The sequence below is a fragment of the Seriola dumerili genome, unplaced genomic scaffold (genome assembly GCF_002260705.1).
Source record: "Seriola dumerili isolate Sdu_G_001 unplaced genomic scaffold, Sdu_1.0 BDQW01000050.1, whole genome shotgun sequence".
In the NCBI taxonomy this organism is placed as follows: domain Eukaryota; kingdom Metazoa; phylum Chordata; class Actinopteri; order Carangiformes; family Carangidae; genus Seriola; species Seriola dumerili.
The window spans coordinates 4313854-4332349 of record NW_019174305.1 but is presented as its reverse complement, the minus strand read 5'-3'; the positions used below and the strand labels follow the sequence as shown (position 1 = coordinate 4332349).

The window sequence follows — 18496 nt, the reverse complement described above, 5'->3', positions numbered from 1 at the left end:
TCTTTTGTCTCACCTGTGGCAACTATGATCCCTGGTGCAGAGTTCTTGGTGGTGATTGTTCCTGACAAGTAAGGGTTCTCTGACATTTGCAGTTGGAGATGAAGTGAACAGAAAGGCTGGAAAAGACGAATAATTAACTGAACTGAATGCTGATTTGAAGAAAAGAAATATGTTAAAATACATTCACCCAGAAAGAGTTGACATGAAAACCATGACCCACACAAATATTTTTGGAAGAGTAAACATGACTTTGAGTGTTGGATAAATTACATTAGCTGTGTCCCAATTCAGGGGCTGCATCCTTTGGAGGTTGCATTTGAAGACCGATTGCGTCTCAGCAGCGCAACTATGCTGTCCCATTTTGAAGCCACTGTTGTCAAAGTTGCTAGGCGACAGGAGCTGGTTCAGCCTTCGTGGTCTATGATGGCTACGAAGGGCCACACCAATTGGGACACAGCTATTGTATTACATTTTGGGAATGCTGGGGGGATCCCCCAGGAGGAGCTGGAGAATGTCGCTGGGGAGAGGGATGTCTAGACTACCTTGCTTGACCTGCCGCCACCACGACCTGAGCCTGGACTAAGCTGCTGGAAATGAATGGATGGAGGGATGGAATATTCATTATAAATATAATATAGATGCATTCTGACTGTGCATCAGCTTTTTTAATTAACAATTTAATAGCAGAGGAAAGGGAGTGTGGATACTTCATTTGAAATGATAGGGTCAGAACAAAATTGTTGAACAAAAAAAAACAAAAAAAAAAAACCTCCCAATTAGTCTCCCAAACAGAGCTAACTGTGCTTTCATAAGTTTTGCTAATTGCATTTAATCTGTCATTAATACAAAGAGCGATGGAATTTGCATTTACGTATGAAGCCAAGTCTCCAGGGCATGCACACAACAGAAGACAATTACATTTGTTCACAGAGCAGAAAAAAAATTGTGTCTGCTTTCATCTTTGCAGCAGACAGCATGTCACTGGTGTAAGGACATCAAGGGCAGTGGGACTGAACAGGGTAATCAAAAGGAATCTACAGCAGTAATTAAAATGTCACATGAATGCGCAATCACAGGGAACCTGTAAGCCACAGTACACGGCCCCAAAATCACCTCTTAAACAGCATGGAGTCCTCTTAATGTCTCAAACATGATTCTTCCTAGCAGTTGGCCTGTTAGCTTTAGTTGCAGGGAGGCTGTCTAATGAGGAAGGAGGTGCCGTCAACACATGCAGTAAATCTGGATCCGCAGTGCCTCAAGCACAACTTGCATTTCCCTAAGCATGCTATTAAAAAACAACACCTATATTATACACTAATATTAGTTTTTCACTGTATGACCAAAACAGTATTTTACAGTATTTTATTTAATTTGATCATTGATTTAATTTAATTTGACATGCAGCAACTATCAGAGCATTTTCTGATTTAAAGGGGTTGGATTAGTGCATTAGCTATTCAGTAGTTCTTTCTATTAAGACACAATTTATGAAAGGGTTTACATGCTGTTATCAATGGCTTAATTAAAGACGACTTATAGCAACATTTGGGTTGACATGTTGTCAGAAACCTCTCTGGTTTGTGCATCTCCTTGTCAAGCATAACACTTTGTTAGGAACGGTAAAAAGTCATTCGCAAAATGAAAAAAAAAAAAAATCAGCATAAATGTTGGTGATTTTTTAATAAATGGATTTTGTTTCTAAAGCGGATCCTCTTTAGTTCCCAATGAACTTAAGACCTAATGATTAGTGAAAGAGTTGTTGGTTCAACCTCCAACTCCGGGAAATTTAAAGAGCAGTACTTATCAACACCACTGAGGGGCCCTTGAGCATGGCTCTTAACCCCCAACTGAACCAGGAATGTTGCTTGATGGTCAGCAGGTCAGCAATTTATGGTTGTAGTGGGCAGCGTACAGTTAAGGATGCATAAACCTGTGTAAGTGTGTAAGGGGTTTCACCAGTGACAGTGCTGCCAATGATCAGTCAGTGCTGTGAGCAGTAGTCAGGTATGTGTGCATGTCATTTTAGCTAACATCACAAGATATGCAGTTGTTAATGAGTAAACCTGTATATAGTTACATGCAAAAGTTTCCACTAAATTCATTCAGTTGTGGTACCATGACAACCCCTTGTGCATAATAAAATAAAGTCTTATTTATCTCATTGTATTGGAACATTGTAACAGCAGGAGAACAGCCACTTTCTCTGCAGCTTCACTAATCATTTGTTGCAATTAATTCCATCATAACAATTCATTCTAAATTCTAAACTCTCATTTTTCATTTTTACACTCTATACATGAGCACGCCATCTTTCAAGCTGTCGTAAATATGAAGTGTCTTACCAGTATGCAGTGGATGTCGTTTCCGTCCAGGTCAGTAGCAGGGGCCTGCAGGAGCCTCCAGTCCCGGCCCTTGTTGTAGGTGATGTAGGTCTTCACTTGGTTGTCTTGCCTTTTGTTAGCGATTAACATGCCCTTAATTCCGGCCACCTGATGAACATAGACACATAACAGATTGAATCTCAGCGTTACCCTCTTAATGCAAATCAGTAGGAGTATTTTATATCTATCTAATGCTCCCATAACAGTTCAGTTCTCATTTGCAGATGAGAAAGCATACCCAGCGCTCTAATCAGAAAGGGCATTTTGTGTATTGAGGCAACAATTTTCACAGCACCAGTTAAATGCAAATGGTGTGCTTATCCTTTCTTGCTGTGTGTGACAGTCTGGCAGACACCATAAGCAGAGTCAGCTGCATTTTGTTATACAGTGTTCAGTGCTATTTGTAAGTAGAGACCATCGTGCGATGGGATCATAGCAGCCATGACGCCCATCGGCATGTTGACGTTCCAACTCATGAGCACTCAGTAATCATGGGTTGGACCAAACCCAGTTTCATTTTGATCTCAACTGCACACCTGTATAGTTTCATAACTGTGCAGTTGTGATACCATCACAGTGACAATATCTGTCCACAGACAGAGAGACATAAAAACACTTGCCAAAATACTCAAAAGTGCATCTGTGGTAGTTCCTGCTACAGTAGATGAAGATGTCTCCAGGACCACATTTTGCCATGATGAATGACGCACACATGCACACACACACAAAAACACACAAAAACACGCGCGCGCGCACACACACACACTGACAAGGTGAAAACAATACCAGCCACGCTGTTGTGGCAGGTAATGACATTACCTTGACTTCATCAAAGAAGCCTCCATATAAAACGGTGACGTACGTCCCCCGACTGCTGCCAAAGTTCTGCCGATTCTGAGTTTATTTATAAACCATCCTGTCAGTGGTGATTAACCAACCAAACCGATTAATTGGTCGCTCTCTACTATAAATGTAATCTACCCAATGTAATATTGGGTTTGATTCCGTTGCTTGTAGATAGCTTCAAAATTACCTTTCTGAAAGATTTCAGTGTGTCAAATCTGGAAATATCCAATCACATTTTTTACCAGTAACAAAAGGTGTCCCACAAGAATCAGTTCTGGGCCCAGTCTTATTTACAATGATGACGTTGTCTCTTTTCTAACTGAATGTATGACAGTACTCTGTATCTTGCTGTTGAGAATCTACAACATTATTTTAATGCTACTCAAGATGCACTTATAAACTTAAAGCTGGTACCAATTTCTTTTTTTTACTAGAGCAAGAGATATTGATTTTAACAGTCTACACCTATCTACACTAAATGGTAGCAATATTGAAAGAGTTACAGAGTATAAATATCTTGGTGTTTGGCTTGATGAATCATTTACATTTAAACATCATATTCAAAATCTCATCATCAAACTGGGGCAAAAACTCAGTTCATCATTCTGTGCTCAGATTTTTTTCATTGGAGATCCCTATGACACTCACCACTGCATTCTGGTCCTCTCTGGCGCAGAGACATGATAAACACCTGTACCCTTTCATCCATGAAGTCAATATTGGACATTCATCCCCCAATCTAACATCTATGCTGGACTGGACCATAGGACCCTACCTAACTTGCTGTAATAGCTCTCTCATGCTTCAAGTCCTGCGGGTTTACTCTAAACTTGGAAACCTTTACCTGAAATCTGATATATTTCTATTTGATCACTCAGAATACAGTCAGCCAATCAGAAGAGAAGCTCTGAGCCCCTGTAAAATATGGGACCTTTAATCTCATCTACACACCTGTAAAGTGACCCTGGTGACAATATCTATCCACAGACATAAAGACATCTCACAATTACTCAAAACAGCCTCTGTGGTAGTTCCAGAAATCTCCAGGTCCATATTTTGCCATGATGACACACGCACGCACGCACGCACGCACGCCCGCACGCACGCACACACACACAAGCCTCCATGTAAAAGACATTGTCTGTCCTCATGTGACTGGTAGAGGCAGCACAGCCATCATCCAAAGTTCTGCCGATTCTGAGTTTATTTATACCATCCTATCAGCCAAACTGATTAATTGGCAGATCTCTGCTATACACGGCCCTCATTTTAATCATCTGAGATCAGTACAATACACATCAGTGCCCATGTTCATGGTAATAAAGGAAAATGTCAGCTAGTGTAATGGTGTGTTACTGATGTGATTTTTGAAATCAGAAAAATTACCATGGTGAAAACTCACATCAACATGGTTAGGGTTAGAGGAAACATCAGGGAGACTCAGCCACATGTCTGAGCCTCTTCAACTACAGACCTGTAAAGTTTCATGGTTGTATCTTGCACAGTATCATGGTGGCAAAATCTACCCACAGACAAAAAACAATGATGCATTTACTCCAAACAGCCTGTATGGTAGTTCCTGCTATAATAGATGTCTCCAGGACCATATTTCCCCATGATGGCAGATACAGACTCACAAGGTGAAAACAATAATGTACCAGCCACGCCGTCGCAGCTGGTCATTATATCCTTACATGTTTCAGCAATCCAGACAGGACAAAATGATGACTGACTGTTGAGAAGTGACACCTTATCTGTTTTCACACAGTCAGAGTGACTCTCCCAAAAACACACGCATACACACAGTTACACTCGTATGGACACACACTCTTCCAAATTCCTCCCTGCAAGTTGTCTCTCAGGGATTAGACACATCCTTCAACCAAACCAAAGCATGATACAAGGACAGTCTCTCCAAATGGTTGCCATAGTGAGAGGCTGCAGTTGGATGTGTGTCCCTCCCTGAAGGGGCACATCTGTATAAGTGGCACTAATAGGCAGCACATTTGACAGTGTCATAGAAACATGGTGCTCAGGATGGATGCAACTAACGAGGGTCCTCTCGTCTCTATCCAACCTGACCTGTCATTCACTGCAGTAATTATTTATTGCCTCCACCTCCTCAACATGTACGGACGTGCAAAAACACACACACACACACACACACACACACACACACACACCTGCATGCAAACAAGGAGAACCACTCGTCCCCACTAGCATACATTTCACTCAATCCATCCCTCACACCACTGACACTCTACTGTCTTGATGACAAAGTGAACGATGCAGACGTAGGTCTCTATCCTACAGAACAGATTACTCTTAGCAGAACAGCATTAAAGGGAGTCAGCAACATTTTAGGGAACTCACTTTGTGCCTCAGTGCAACAACGATTTAAAGCAGTTCTGTTATTTGTTGCGAATGAGCAGTAATAGAAAGGAGAATAAAACATGATGATTGTGCTGCAGCGTGTGAGCAAAGACAATGAACACCCAGCTGGTTTTAATAATCCCTGCTGCCATCGGTGGAGCATGAGTCATAACTCTGACCAAGTTGTGAACAGTGCAAAATCTTTTAAAGATCCTCTCCAATGAAATTTAAGTTTTTAACCTTGTTAACATGCTCATATGGTGTTTTTTTTTTTTTAAATATAACATGAGACATATCATGAGCAAAATAAGCAGTCAATACCATGACTAGTATTTCCACCTTGGAACTGCACTGAACCAATGACTCAAAAAATCTTCCTGTATTCCAGTCACCGATTTTTGTGCACAACAAACTTCTCACTCCACTAACTATCTAGATACTCTCTGCTCTTTCACCTGTCAGCCTAGCTCAAGCAGCAGTGGTGGGTGGGGCATAGCCTGATCCAGAATAATTCAATGAGCGAGTAAAAATAGATGAGCTTCCAGCCCCAGTTTTCCATTTTAAAAATTATGTTAAACAAAATATTAATAATAGAGTATGTTTACATAGTTTCAAACATGTCTGGAGAGGACTTTTTTTTTGTCACACAGCCTGTTTTGAGGGAGAAGACACAGCTCGAACATCTGAACCTCTGTAAATGCATTCGCCCCAAAAGACATCTCTATTTGCTGATACTGAATTCAGCACTGGACTCTGTTGACTTAGTCTAGTTATCATACAATAGGGAATTCTTAAATAAAACATAAGGAGGCTGATTTTATTGGTCAGCATTTACTGCAAATGGAAACTCTGTGCATGACCCTCTTTTTGCTTTTTAGACAAATCCAAATATAACCCACATGTCCACATATAGGAAAAATAAATGCAACCACTGCATTTTATATAGCGTGCCACAACATCAATGCAAATTCCATTTACAGTATCTGTGAAGCCGTGCTCCCAAAACAAATCCCTGTACATTTAAATAAAGCTGCAATTAATTATTATTTCCACTATCAACTGATTGTTCAATTCTCGTCTGCAATAAATGTTTGCGTTGCTTGGTTTCATCTTCACACAGGTGTGCGGGATTAGACTAATAGTCTCTACTGACAACAATCCACTTCGTGTCTCCAATCAGTCGGAGCTGTTTATAGTGAGGCAACAAAGAGATAAATAAGTTCTGATACTGTCAATCCAAAACAATCAGTGATAACTGTCAGAAAGCCACCTGCTAAACCACCCCTCAGATTGAAGTGAAGTGCAGTGGGTGATGTATAGCCCTGATGTCAACAGAAAATTTGTTTGCACAACAAAGGCTCATGATTACAGAAACTGCCCTTATCCAATGTGATTGTCAATAAATTAATCCTTCTCATTTAGAGGATAATTGTCCAATTTTCTGTGCGGAAGTAGCATTATCAATTTTAGGAGCAAGAATGCAAAGAGAACAAAGGCCTTCTGAGAAGATACATAACTTCAAAGCGGAAGAACAAAACAACATCCACATACTTTGCTGATTCGCCTCCAGGCTGACCGGAGCCGAGCCTTCTCTTTGGAACATTACGTCTGTGAAGTGCAGTTTGTTAGGGTCTAATAGCAATAAATGCGATGAGTTCCACAGCATATATCTTTTGATGTGTATTGGGTGTGATCTATCAGAGACAGCAGTGTATCATCTGGCTCTTGTTTAGGTTCAGATCAAGAGCAGAGCTGTGACCGTGTGACAAATAAAATTAAAACGCCTTATCATCTCATGCCGTGTGCGGAAATGCTTTAACTACTGCTGCATGGTAATGGGAGCTGCACACACTCAGACCTACACACACACACACACACGACATACTGTGCAAGAGAAGTAATGGCATTGTTAATTACCACACCACTGCCACTGCTGCTGGCCAATATCTCACTTCCCTCACTCTCTCAGTCACACCTGCCAGTACAGGAGTGATAAACTGGGTTCACCAGGGGAGTGGAGGAGGAGGGAATTCTACTTTCCTGCTGAATGCTAATGCAAACACATGCGATATCTAACCAGTAAGCTACCAAGGTCATCATTATAAATATGTTAACTATAAATCAGATGACTATATGAAAGGATTAGAGGGGCGTCGAATCCATAGAGAATGGTCATCAGTCTGCTGTTCCCTTCAGCACTACAGAGCATTTTAGGCTATGTTCACATTACTACGTTTTAGTTCCAAGACGTATCTTTTTTGCTACGTTTTCGCCTGGCGTCCACGCTACTCCAGAGTTTCGAGTCTTTTTGACTTTTGGAAACGCTGCTGGCCCCGTTTTATATTCAAAAAGTCTGGGGTTGTGTTGTTGTCTGGACGGACAAAAAAAGATATCTTTAGAAACTATGACGTAGACAGCAATGGTCGCTCCCTGATTGGGTCTTACCAGCCTCGACCACCAGTGGTGAAAGCTACATGATAATCAAATTACATGCATTACTGACATTGTTGTCTGTGCTAGCAGCTGTTCGTCAGTTAAATTCTGCATTTTAACGCTATAACTGTGTTTCCTTGTTTGTAGTATTTAGTGCTACTAATCAACTGCAGAGTAGACACTCTGCTTCCTGTTTACACCGGCTTGTGCATGCTCAGTGTACTTGAATGGTCATGTAAATCCGCGTTTTCAGGTGTGTTGGTATGGACGGAGATTGTTTCTGATACGGAGCTAAAACGGTCGTCTGGATGGAAATTGTTTATAAACGGCATTTTAAAACGAAAACATATTAGTGTGCACACAGCCTTAGTATCTTTCAGCTCATTGTTTTGGTTTGAGGACATGCAACAGCAGTGGTTTGGTTTTCATCAACTACATTTTTAGCATTAAAGCTCTGTTAAACCATCTGTTGAATCCACACAGCACCAAACAACCATCAGACAAAGTCAGTGACTGGCTGGTAAACACAGCCGAGCATTTAGTGGCTAAAGACCAGATATTTTTTTCTCAGGAAATGTGAAATAGTTGGTGCAGGCCAAAACAGAGCTAAATATATATCTCTGTTAAAAAGCCACGACCTATCCAAGTATTATTGCTGGGCATGTCCACCCCTTTATGGCCACAATTTGTCATCTTGGCTTGTCATGGCTTCTTTGGCTACTTCCAGCATGATCATGCTGGTTGACAGGCATGTTTATATTTGTATCAGAGGTGGGCCTTTAAAATGTAGTAGTCCTTGTTCCAAAGAGGAATATACTGCAGAGATTTAAAAGACAGAAAATTCAGCAGCAGCAAAGTAATTGCTGGGTCACTTGTTGATTAACAGCCGTATTGATGCACTCTTCAGAGACACTCTATGGTTATTTTTTGTGCAATTACCCACCAAACATCCTGTCTGCTGTTTCGGTGCATGTACTGTATGTACCTGTGCATTATGGTCGATCTGAAGAAGCAGTGGGGAAGTAATAGTCCCTGTAACTTGCCATAGATCCAATCAATGAAAATCTCACTGTATATGTCCCCGTAGGGGGACCAGTTTCATCAGGTGCCTACCTCGTAGAGGTCTAGCATCTGGTTCCCTCCGATGCCCCTAGTGGTCTTAACATTTTCCATGGCCAAGGTGAAGTAGATCCCTCTGGTGTCAGACAGGTAGAGGTTATAGGTGTCGTTCTGGTTCCACTCCTGCACTGCTGCAAATACCTGCTTCTCATCAGTGCTGACAATGTGTAAATCCTATCAGAGAGCAGGGAGAGATTAAGAGGAGTTATGACTGGAGGTGGAGAGGTGACGGATTAGAACATGCTGACCCTGTGGGACTGGTCATGAGATCAATGCTGTAGTGTGAATATAAATGGTTGATGAAATATGGTAAGGGATAGCTCACTCAGGGACTCACTTTGAATGTGGTGCTACTACTAAAAATACAACTTTAGTTAACCAGCTTTTAAGGAAAAACAAACTGAAAAATGTATATGCATATTTTCAACCATATATCTACGTATATTTTTCCACTGTGACAGCATCAAATTCAAGTCTCTGTCATCCAGCAATTAAGAACATATCAATGAGTCTTAGAAGGTAAAATACTGAGTAATAAGACACTAGACACTTACCTTAGGCAGGGAATATTTGGGCAGTTTGATTTGTATAAATGAGTCTCTCTTGTAGGACACATAATAGGTGGCTCGTCCTAATGTAGGAACCTACACACATAAAACATGAAGTACAGTTAATTGCATATATTGAATACTGCATACAGCGTTTCTCACCCTCTGGTATCTGGAGCTTTGGTTTAATTTTAGCTTTGTTTTGGCAGCATTTGATTTCCACAATGTCTCTTGGTACTGCTGTGATGGAGCAAATATAGAGGACACCTTGTAGCGAGACCTCATGTTTAACCTCATCACTGACACCATATCGTATCTTATCCAATCGATTAAGGTGGTGGGTGTAGGCACATACATCAATCTCTTGCTCTCGTCGTCCTGCTCTGCTTTTCAAGGCGCTGCTGGATACACGGGGTATTTCTTTTTTGGACTTGGCCATTTATAGCGATCTCCTGGCTTGCATTCAGAGGATGCTGCCCTCCCCAGGTGTCAATGCACTTGGTGGTTTCAAAGTGGACTTTGGTAAATATCTCGTAGGACAATCAATAGTCTCATTATTCTTTGTCAAGAGAAATCTTTAAGTTGCCTACCCGAGCCTCATCTGCTGTCTAGGAAAAAAAAAGTCATCCTTAATGATCTAGACCCCTTGCAAACACTCCAAGCTGTTAGTTGTTAGCTTATGCAGCAAGAAAACACAGGGATGGTGGGTGTTTGAGAGATGTCATTAGCCTCGAGGCAATGGAAACCAAGCACTTTACACACATACACACACGCGCGCGCACACACACACACACACACACACACACACACACACACACACACACACACGTATATAGAGACACACAGAGCAAAGTGAGACTGCAGCATCATAACCCACTTTTCCCTTCTATCAATAACAAAATGAAATTCATTTGAGGAAAACCTTCAAATCAAACTTGTGGCTCTCCGCTGAAGAGAAGCGATATCAGTATTAATGTTGTATGACAGGGCCGATTCTTTTACTGATCTTGTAAGTGCTCTGAATGGCTCAGAAGAGAGAAAACAAGCTCTGAGAGGAAATATAGCGGCCTAGCGGTGAGCACTGCAGAACAGTCCCACATGCAATCGAGTAAAGGAGCAGGAGATCGATGGCGGGGTAACCAGAGGCGGTTTGAACTTTAAGAGGAATTGGTATGATTGATTTTCTTTTTCCCATCCCTTTCAGGATCCTTCGTCTGTGACGCGTACGTGTTAAAATGTGGAGGTCCTCGAATTGAAGGGGAGGTTTAGGTTGAGTGCTTGTGAGTTTACTTGAAAGACTTCAGAGAGGTCAAACAGGATTGAAGGATCTTTGGAGAACAACTCTATTTCTTTGTCTAATGTGCTGCCAAGGGCGGTAAGGGTTCCAGAGGAAGCACTTGCCTGTAGGTGGCTCAGGTAAGTAGGTTTTTCTGAAAAATCCGTTCTCTGCTGAACAACTGGAAGAGCACCATTACAACAACTACTGCAACAGAAAATAATAGTAAAAGGCAGAATTTTGGAATCACTATTACTATTAGTATAATGTCCTCAATATATTCTTAAAATATACATTTGATGGCACACAGGTACAGTCATGACCACAGCAGAGTGATTCAGGTACACAGGCTGATGTCAGACTGTGAAACTTGGTGTACTGTGGAGAGGTGAGGGGTTCGGGGTGTGGAGGATTTTATAAATGATGGTTACTAGTTTGTTGTAATAGTGTCAGGCAAGGATTTCGTAAGACATACAGTAGGTCATCTACTCTCATCATCTACTCTCTGGAGCAAGATATTTTTTCAGACTTTTTCAGAGCCAGCTGTTCCTAGGCTGGCCTTAAAGCCACTTTGACAAGAGGATAGAAATAATGAAGAGATAAACACAAAACAAAGCCAGATACTTTTCCCACGTAAACACTGGTGCTGAAAACATCAATTTGGAGGTAAATTTGAATAAAATTGGTGTTGTTGTGGATGAGCTGTGTAATTATTCTGACTTTTCCAATTGACCTTTCAATGCAACAAACCTAATTAGCACAATGTCAAAGTAAATAATATCCATGCTGTAGATGAAATTAAAATACAACCCTAAATTAAATCTGTGTTACTTGGAATTCAGGACATTACCATGTCAGACTTTTTTCTGTCACAGAAATCATGATTAATATGACAGACCAAGCAGTGGCTAGGATGAATATTAAAACTAGTCCTGGGTTCACTGAAGAACAAAACACAAATGTTCAACTGAGGCCAAAGTAAACCGATTTTTACGTATTTTCTTTTTGCCGAGCAAAATCATTTGCATCAGAAATATTTTGCATGAGACCTGCGTAGAAAACAATCTCTGTGATTTTGTGGCAGTAGAGGTGAAACATTTTATTACCTGTTTTATCATTCATTAATTTATTTATTTTTGTATGAATGATCAATGAAATATCTGTGTGTGATTTAAAACATCTCCTGTAGAACAAAACCTTTGACAAATGTATGCCCAACTCTCAGCTCTGACCAACTTCATCTTCATGTCATGTTGCTCTGTGTCTCCTTCATATCTAAGCATAAATGTGTTTGCTAACACGTTAGCTAAAACTACGTAAAGCTGATCACTGTTGAAGCTTGTGTTCCTGTTTGTCTTTCTGCCCCTTAGTGTTAAAAAGTAGCTAAAATAGCTTAGCTTAAATCAAGGCGAAACATAATAAGTCATGAGAACTAACATAATACTAATAAAATCCACACACATTTCATACAAGATAGCTAAGCTAGCTATAGCAGCTCCCCAATAAGTAAGCTGCATTTTACTCAGGATTGCTAATGTCTACATAGCATATTCCATCACGTACCATGTAGTAAGTGGGGCTGAGTGTTCAGAGCCCTACCTGTATGAATATGTAGTCATCTTGAACCACCAAAGAGCTGATGTCTACGTATCCCGGGAATGGGTAGTTCCTGTTAGCTTCTGTGCACATCTGAGCTTTGCACGTGACATACTGCACATCTGTCAAATAGAAAGACATACAGGATGCACAAGAAGGTTTATGACTAGTAATATTATTTTGCTCCTTGTAGTGCATCTTCATATATGAGGCTGTATTAAAACCTTACCTGTAACATGATAAACTGAGAGCATCTTTATGTAGTAACTTTTTTTCTCTGAATTACATCTAATGATATTTAAGTGTCTTACTTAGGTAAGTATTCTTTTTGCACACTGTATTGTGTTGTAGGCCTATACAGAAGAAGATTAGGGTCACATAAATTTCTTTTGTAGATTCAGACTTTCATTTTGGAATTATAACTTTAAAGTCAGAATTCTGAAAAAATTCTCATGTGGCCCTAATGTGAAAGAAATATATATTTTTTTAGAAAGTCGGATGATAAAATAGTCAGAATTCTGACTTTAAAGCCAGAACTGTAGATTGTATTTATCTATTTTTTTTCACATGTGGCCCTAATCCTCTTCCTTACTTGTAGATTTAATTTTCCCTGCACAAAATTGCCATCTGTGCCCATCAATCTTGGTAGGCCAAGCTTTGCCTGGCATCCTCAGGTCTCTCCACAGATGTTCTTTGAGGTTTAAGTCTGGGCTTTGGCTGGGTCACTCTGGGACAGAGACTCCCAAAGCCACTCCAGCACTGTCTTGGCTGTATGGTCAGGGTCTATGTTGTGCTGAAAGGTGAACCATAGTCCCAGTCTCAGGTTGTGTGCACTCAAGTTTTCCTTAAGGACTCTCTGGATTTGGCTGCATTTCCTTTCCTCAATTCTGACCAGTCCTCCATGTCTCTGCTGATGAGAAGCATCCCCATAGCATGATGCCGACAGGTGATGAGCACTGCCTGGTGTTTGCCAGGCATAGTGCTTGGAGTTCTTCCCAAAGAGTTAAATTTTTGTCTCATCAGACCAAATACTCTTTTTTCCTCATACACCCAGAATCCTTTAAATGCCATTTGGCAAACACTGAGCAGGGTGTCATGAGCCTTTTTCTCCAACTGGCTTTCATCTAACCACTCTACCATGAAGGCCTGATTGATGGAGTGGTGCTGAGGTGGTTGTCCTTCTGGCAGATTCTCCCATCTCTGCAGACGACTTCTGTTACTCTGACCATTGGGATCTTGGTCAAGACCAGTCTTGCCTAGTTACTCAGTTTGGCCAGACAGCCAAGTACGGGAAAAGTCCTGGTGGTTCCAAACTGTGGTGCCTTTTCACAATATTATCTCAGAAGTCTACAGAGAGGTTCTTGGACTACATGGCTTGGTTTTTGTAATGCAGTGTGAAAACTGGGCTCTTGTATACACAGGTGTGAGCCTTTCTAAACTACGTCCAATCAATTCAATTTGTCACAGATGGACCCCAATCAAGTTTTAGACACATCTCAAGGATAATTAAAGCAAAGAGGATGCACCTGACCACAATTTGGAGCCACAGTGAAGGGTCTGAATACTTGGATAAATGAGAGACTCAGGTTATGAGTTTAATAATGTTTTGTCATTATGGATAATTGACTGTAGATTGGGGCCAGACATGGCAATTCTATCCATTTAAAATGAAATCTACAACATTATAGAGTGTGCAGAAAGTGAAGGGGCTTGAATACTTTCTGAAGCCACTGTATGTAGGGTTGTATTCCATCTATTTGGACTAATTTTCCTCTATGCAGCACCACACAAAAGCTCCCTCTCTCTCTGTCTCTGCGGTTATATGAGAAAAAAGCAATGCTCATACCTCAGTGACACTACTCTGACATCGCAGGCTGGCATAAACAGTTTCACCTATGTCACCTTGTTGGCACTGCCTTTCAGAGTTATGGAGCTGACATTCAGCGAAGTGAAAAGGAAGAGAAGAAAGGCCGTATTAATCAAGACTCATGCACTAGGTTTATTGGTGGGGCAAGCCAGTACCATTTCCCCGGGGATGCCTTCTGTACTCCGGGAGGAATTCATTCCTATAGAGACCTGTTCATTACTTCTCTATCAGGTGTGTGTGTGTGTGTGTGTGTGTGTGTGTGTGTAAGAGACACTCACTTCCATCTGGTGTGTGAGCCTCCATGTGTACCAGATCTGGCTCCTTGTCTAGGCCCGAGACAGACCTTGGAGAGAATGACAAACCGTGGAGGAATACGTAAACATAATGACAATGAATAGAAAGGGGTGTAAAGGATGAAAAAAAGACAAAAGAGTTGTCAGTGCAAAGAGAGAGTGGAGGAGGGAACAGAAGAAAAGGGAGAAAGATCTAGCAGAGGCATTCTGCTACAATTACAGATGATATCTTTAACTTAATAAGGAGAATACAGGAAGGTTTCCTCCATATTCCAAATGCCATATTATACCAAGCACATCCACCGCAAATCAAGGCTAGATCCCTTCAAGCAAAATGTAACAATACAAGCAGACTCCTCATCCTCATTACTGAGTGGGTGGTGCAGGGTCACCAGTATACAAGCATGAGTATGTCTCAGTAAAATCTTGCTTTCTTGCTCATTTCACTGCTTATGGATTATACTGGATAGATGCAGCTTTTCCATTGTGGGGATATTTCATATCCCTTGGAGGCTGATGAAACCATTGTCTAAATGCAGCCAACTGGAGGTCTGCCTAGCCATTGCTAGAAGCCCATCCGGTGTTTAGATGCCCTTGAAGGGGCTTTGGCGGTGAAGGGCAGAGCCGGCGATGGATTGTGCACATTATTTAGGATTATACCACAATGGCACGGAAGCAGCACCAGATTTATGCAAGCTATGGTGGATATAGCCAACGGCAATCCCAGGCACACCCCAGTCGACTCAGAGAGGAGGAGAGGAGCAATGAGCTGGAATAGATCCGGGCCTAAGTTTGTGATGAGTGTGCACTTTCAGATTGTGGGTACACTGCAGGGGAGGGTGAGCAGCAGACGTGACTGGATAAGAAGCGACAGGGACGTCCTGGATCCATTATTAGTCATAGTTCCTCATACTGTATGTACACTTTTGTATCTGCATGTGTGCAGCTTTCGAAAACCACCTCCCTCTCCTTCTCCTGCTGATGTAAAAATAATAATCTAGTATTTCTGTGCAATGTGACTGATAGGAGCAGGGCGTGTGTGAGAAATGAAGAGGAATGCAACGTGCCCTCGGACGCTGAATGCTAAGTGCGTTCTGAAGGAGGAGATTAATCTCTGCCTGATTGTATCAAGGAGTAGAAAATGTGCAGAATTTTAGCAGCATCACCAGTCAGTCACACACCTTGTTCTAAGCCATCAATATCACTTGCTCAGTTGTGCAGAACATGAGCAACAGTTTCTGCATTTCTGAGTAAACAAACTTTGGAGAAGAGGGATGGAGCCGACACGTGAAAAAGACTGACTCACCAGTAGAATCTGTTCGGCGTGACATGTTCATGGATGAGCTGCCATTTTCTTCCAAAGTCCACCGAGCTGTATAACTGCAGAGATATCAGAGAAAAAGGAAAGAAAAAGTCTTATTAGAAAGACGAATGCATGTTTCTGCACTGGTCCAGATTCTAATTAGACTGGCTGATTTAAAAGTTTGAACAATGACGAGTGAGCTTGGGGCACGGCTGGATAATTCAAGGGTGGAGCTTAGTCAGAGGCTAGAAAGAATTATCAGGAGATAGGCTGGCCATTACCAACTGGCCATTTAAGCTAACATATTGTCACAAATACAGGCACCTCTACTCCCCTCACCTGTTACAAATGGCAGCTATTGGTTTAGAGGAAGCACTTGAGAGAACAATACATAAAAACTGAAATAGATATAATATCAATGTGGCCACTTTTAGCTTCATGAGCAAATCATTTGGTTTTATCCATGGGCACAGGTTTGCATATGGACAGTAGGGACATGTCCCCACCAATATTTTGGGAGGAAATAATTGTCCCTACCAATATTTGAGTGAATTTGTTCACTTTGTCCCCAAGCCGATTGATTTAGGCATGCTAGCTTTTGATTGGCTGATAGCCCGGGGACTATCTGGAGGTCATAGAAGTCATGATAAAGAACTACTCCTTTACCACAGTCAAGGGCAGTTCAGCTCTAACTGGAAGAGTTTATCAACTACAAGGGGGTTAAAATGAGGTTACATAAGAGCACACATATGATGGTATCAATTTTTCCCATTACAATACACAGGTTACAAAAACCATCAGACTAAAAGAGATCAAACCTACACCCTTGCTTTTATCCAGGTTTTAGAATGTTGTATTAAAAACAGCTGTTGGACGCAAAAGCACCCAATCAAAACCAAGACCCTGCAGAATGAGTATCCATGGATGCAAGGAATGATATATGGTTCAGCTGACGTGTAGGTGTACAATATGGAACCGGTGGCCTAATTTCAATGTACTAATTACATTTTCTGGTGCTAAGGCAAACAATTAATAACCCAGGTGCATTTCCCAGCACTGTATTGATTGATGCTGTGGAAGCAGCACCCTTATATCTTGCTGTGTCTGTGCATTGTTATTTCCTCGTGGTGCGGTGGCCCCAGTTGAGCTCTATGCTAATGTTCCTACTTGTTGCCTTTTATCACAGCAAATCTGACACTTACTCTGATAAAAGGATACACATTTGTCACTTGCTGCAAATTTATTTGTCAGCTCCGCAAGGGAAAATCTATCTATGTCAGCAGGTGTGTTTTCTATTTAAAAATGACATCAGCAGTGTTCTCTAAATATGTACAGCAATGTAGCAATGATCTGCTTTTAATCTGAAGCTGGTGTGATTCCTTGGATTTCGCATATGGATGTCAAACACTATCTTGTGGTTTTTCCATCATATGATCAGCACTTGAAGGCCATGTGTCTGTTTGGAGCGCTTGACAATAATAAACAACGGCAGGAGACCAAAGCATTCGTCATAGTGTGCCCTGTGTGGTTAAGGAATGGAAGAAGTATAAGCTGGGAGCAAACATTTGTCTAAACCTTTATAAAGTGGAACAGAGTCCAATATACAGCACCCATAGGCATAAAATCTCTGATTCTTCCAAGCTCAGTAAAGAAAGGTTCCCTACTGGAGCCTTTGCGTTGGTGTAACAGGGTGGCAGTCAGGGTCCCTCATCACATCGGACAGTGACATATGACGCCAGCGGGCAGGCTCAGCCTCTCCTCTCCCCATTCATCAGTTCAATGACATCTTAAATTTTAAAGCTTCTGAGCTGTCACAAAGTAAGCTTCATAGTTTCCCACTCACTTTGATAAATCAAAAGCGCGGCCAGCCGGCTGCACCGCCACCAATGGAGCCAATGACAGCCGGGGGAAGCCGACAAAGGATGAGAGGCTAAATGATGACTGAGGAATTGCAGAGAGCATGATTGTTAAACTCATCTATTCATGCTGATGACAGGTTTAGAAAACATTTTAGGTTGCTCTGACTCGTGCAGCGATTCGCAGGTAATGCTGGTCGTTCGGATGATGTGATATGCACATGTAGCCTTCGCAGAAGATCAGAAACTCACAGCCAGATTTGTTTGAGGAAACGATGACAATTATGACTCGATGAAAATATTTGACAACATTTTTTCCATTGTGAAATACACAGGAACTAAATGAAAAGTAACCTTTTAAAATGTAAAGTATGACTACATGTAACAATGATATGAAACACAAATGATCTAATTACTGTTTTATTGGTTTTATTCAGAGATCTGTGATCTGTGACCCCTGCATATGCTACACGCACGCACACACATATATATATATATATATATATATATATACATATATATTAGATATCCATTGTAAAAATGTGTAATGTGCATATATTAAAAATATGTATGATACATTTTTGTATGGTATATATCGTCAAGGT

The 18496-nt window shown here is 41.2% G+C and overlaps 1 protein-coding gene across 1 annotated transcript in view; it reads right to left on the bottom strand.

The window, feature by feature from the left end:
• LOC111217899 (VPS10 domain-containing receptor SorCS3-like) overlaps positions 1-18496 on the bottom strand; it is a 234281-nt gene that overhangs the window by 45044 nt on the left and 170741 nt on the right. The window contains exons 5-11 of the mRNA XM_022739921.1: positions 16039-16112; positions 14718-14782; positions 12576-12694; positions 9707-9796; positions 9147-9326; positions 2343-2489; positions 14-116 (exon numbers count right to left, since the gene is read on the bottom strand). Coding sequence (XP_022595642.1) covers positions 14-116; positions 2343-2489; positions 9147-9326; positions 9707-9796; positions 12576-12694; positions 14718-14782; positions 16039-16112 — 778 coding nt within the window. The remainder of the gene's footprint in view (positions 1-13; positions 117-2342; positions 2490-9146; positions 9327-9706; positions 9797-12575; positions 12695-14717; positions 14783-16038; positions 16113-18496) is intronic.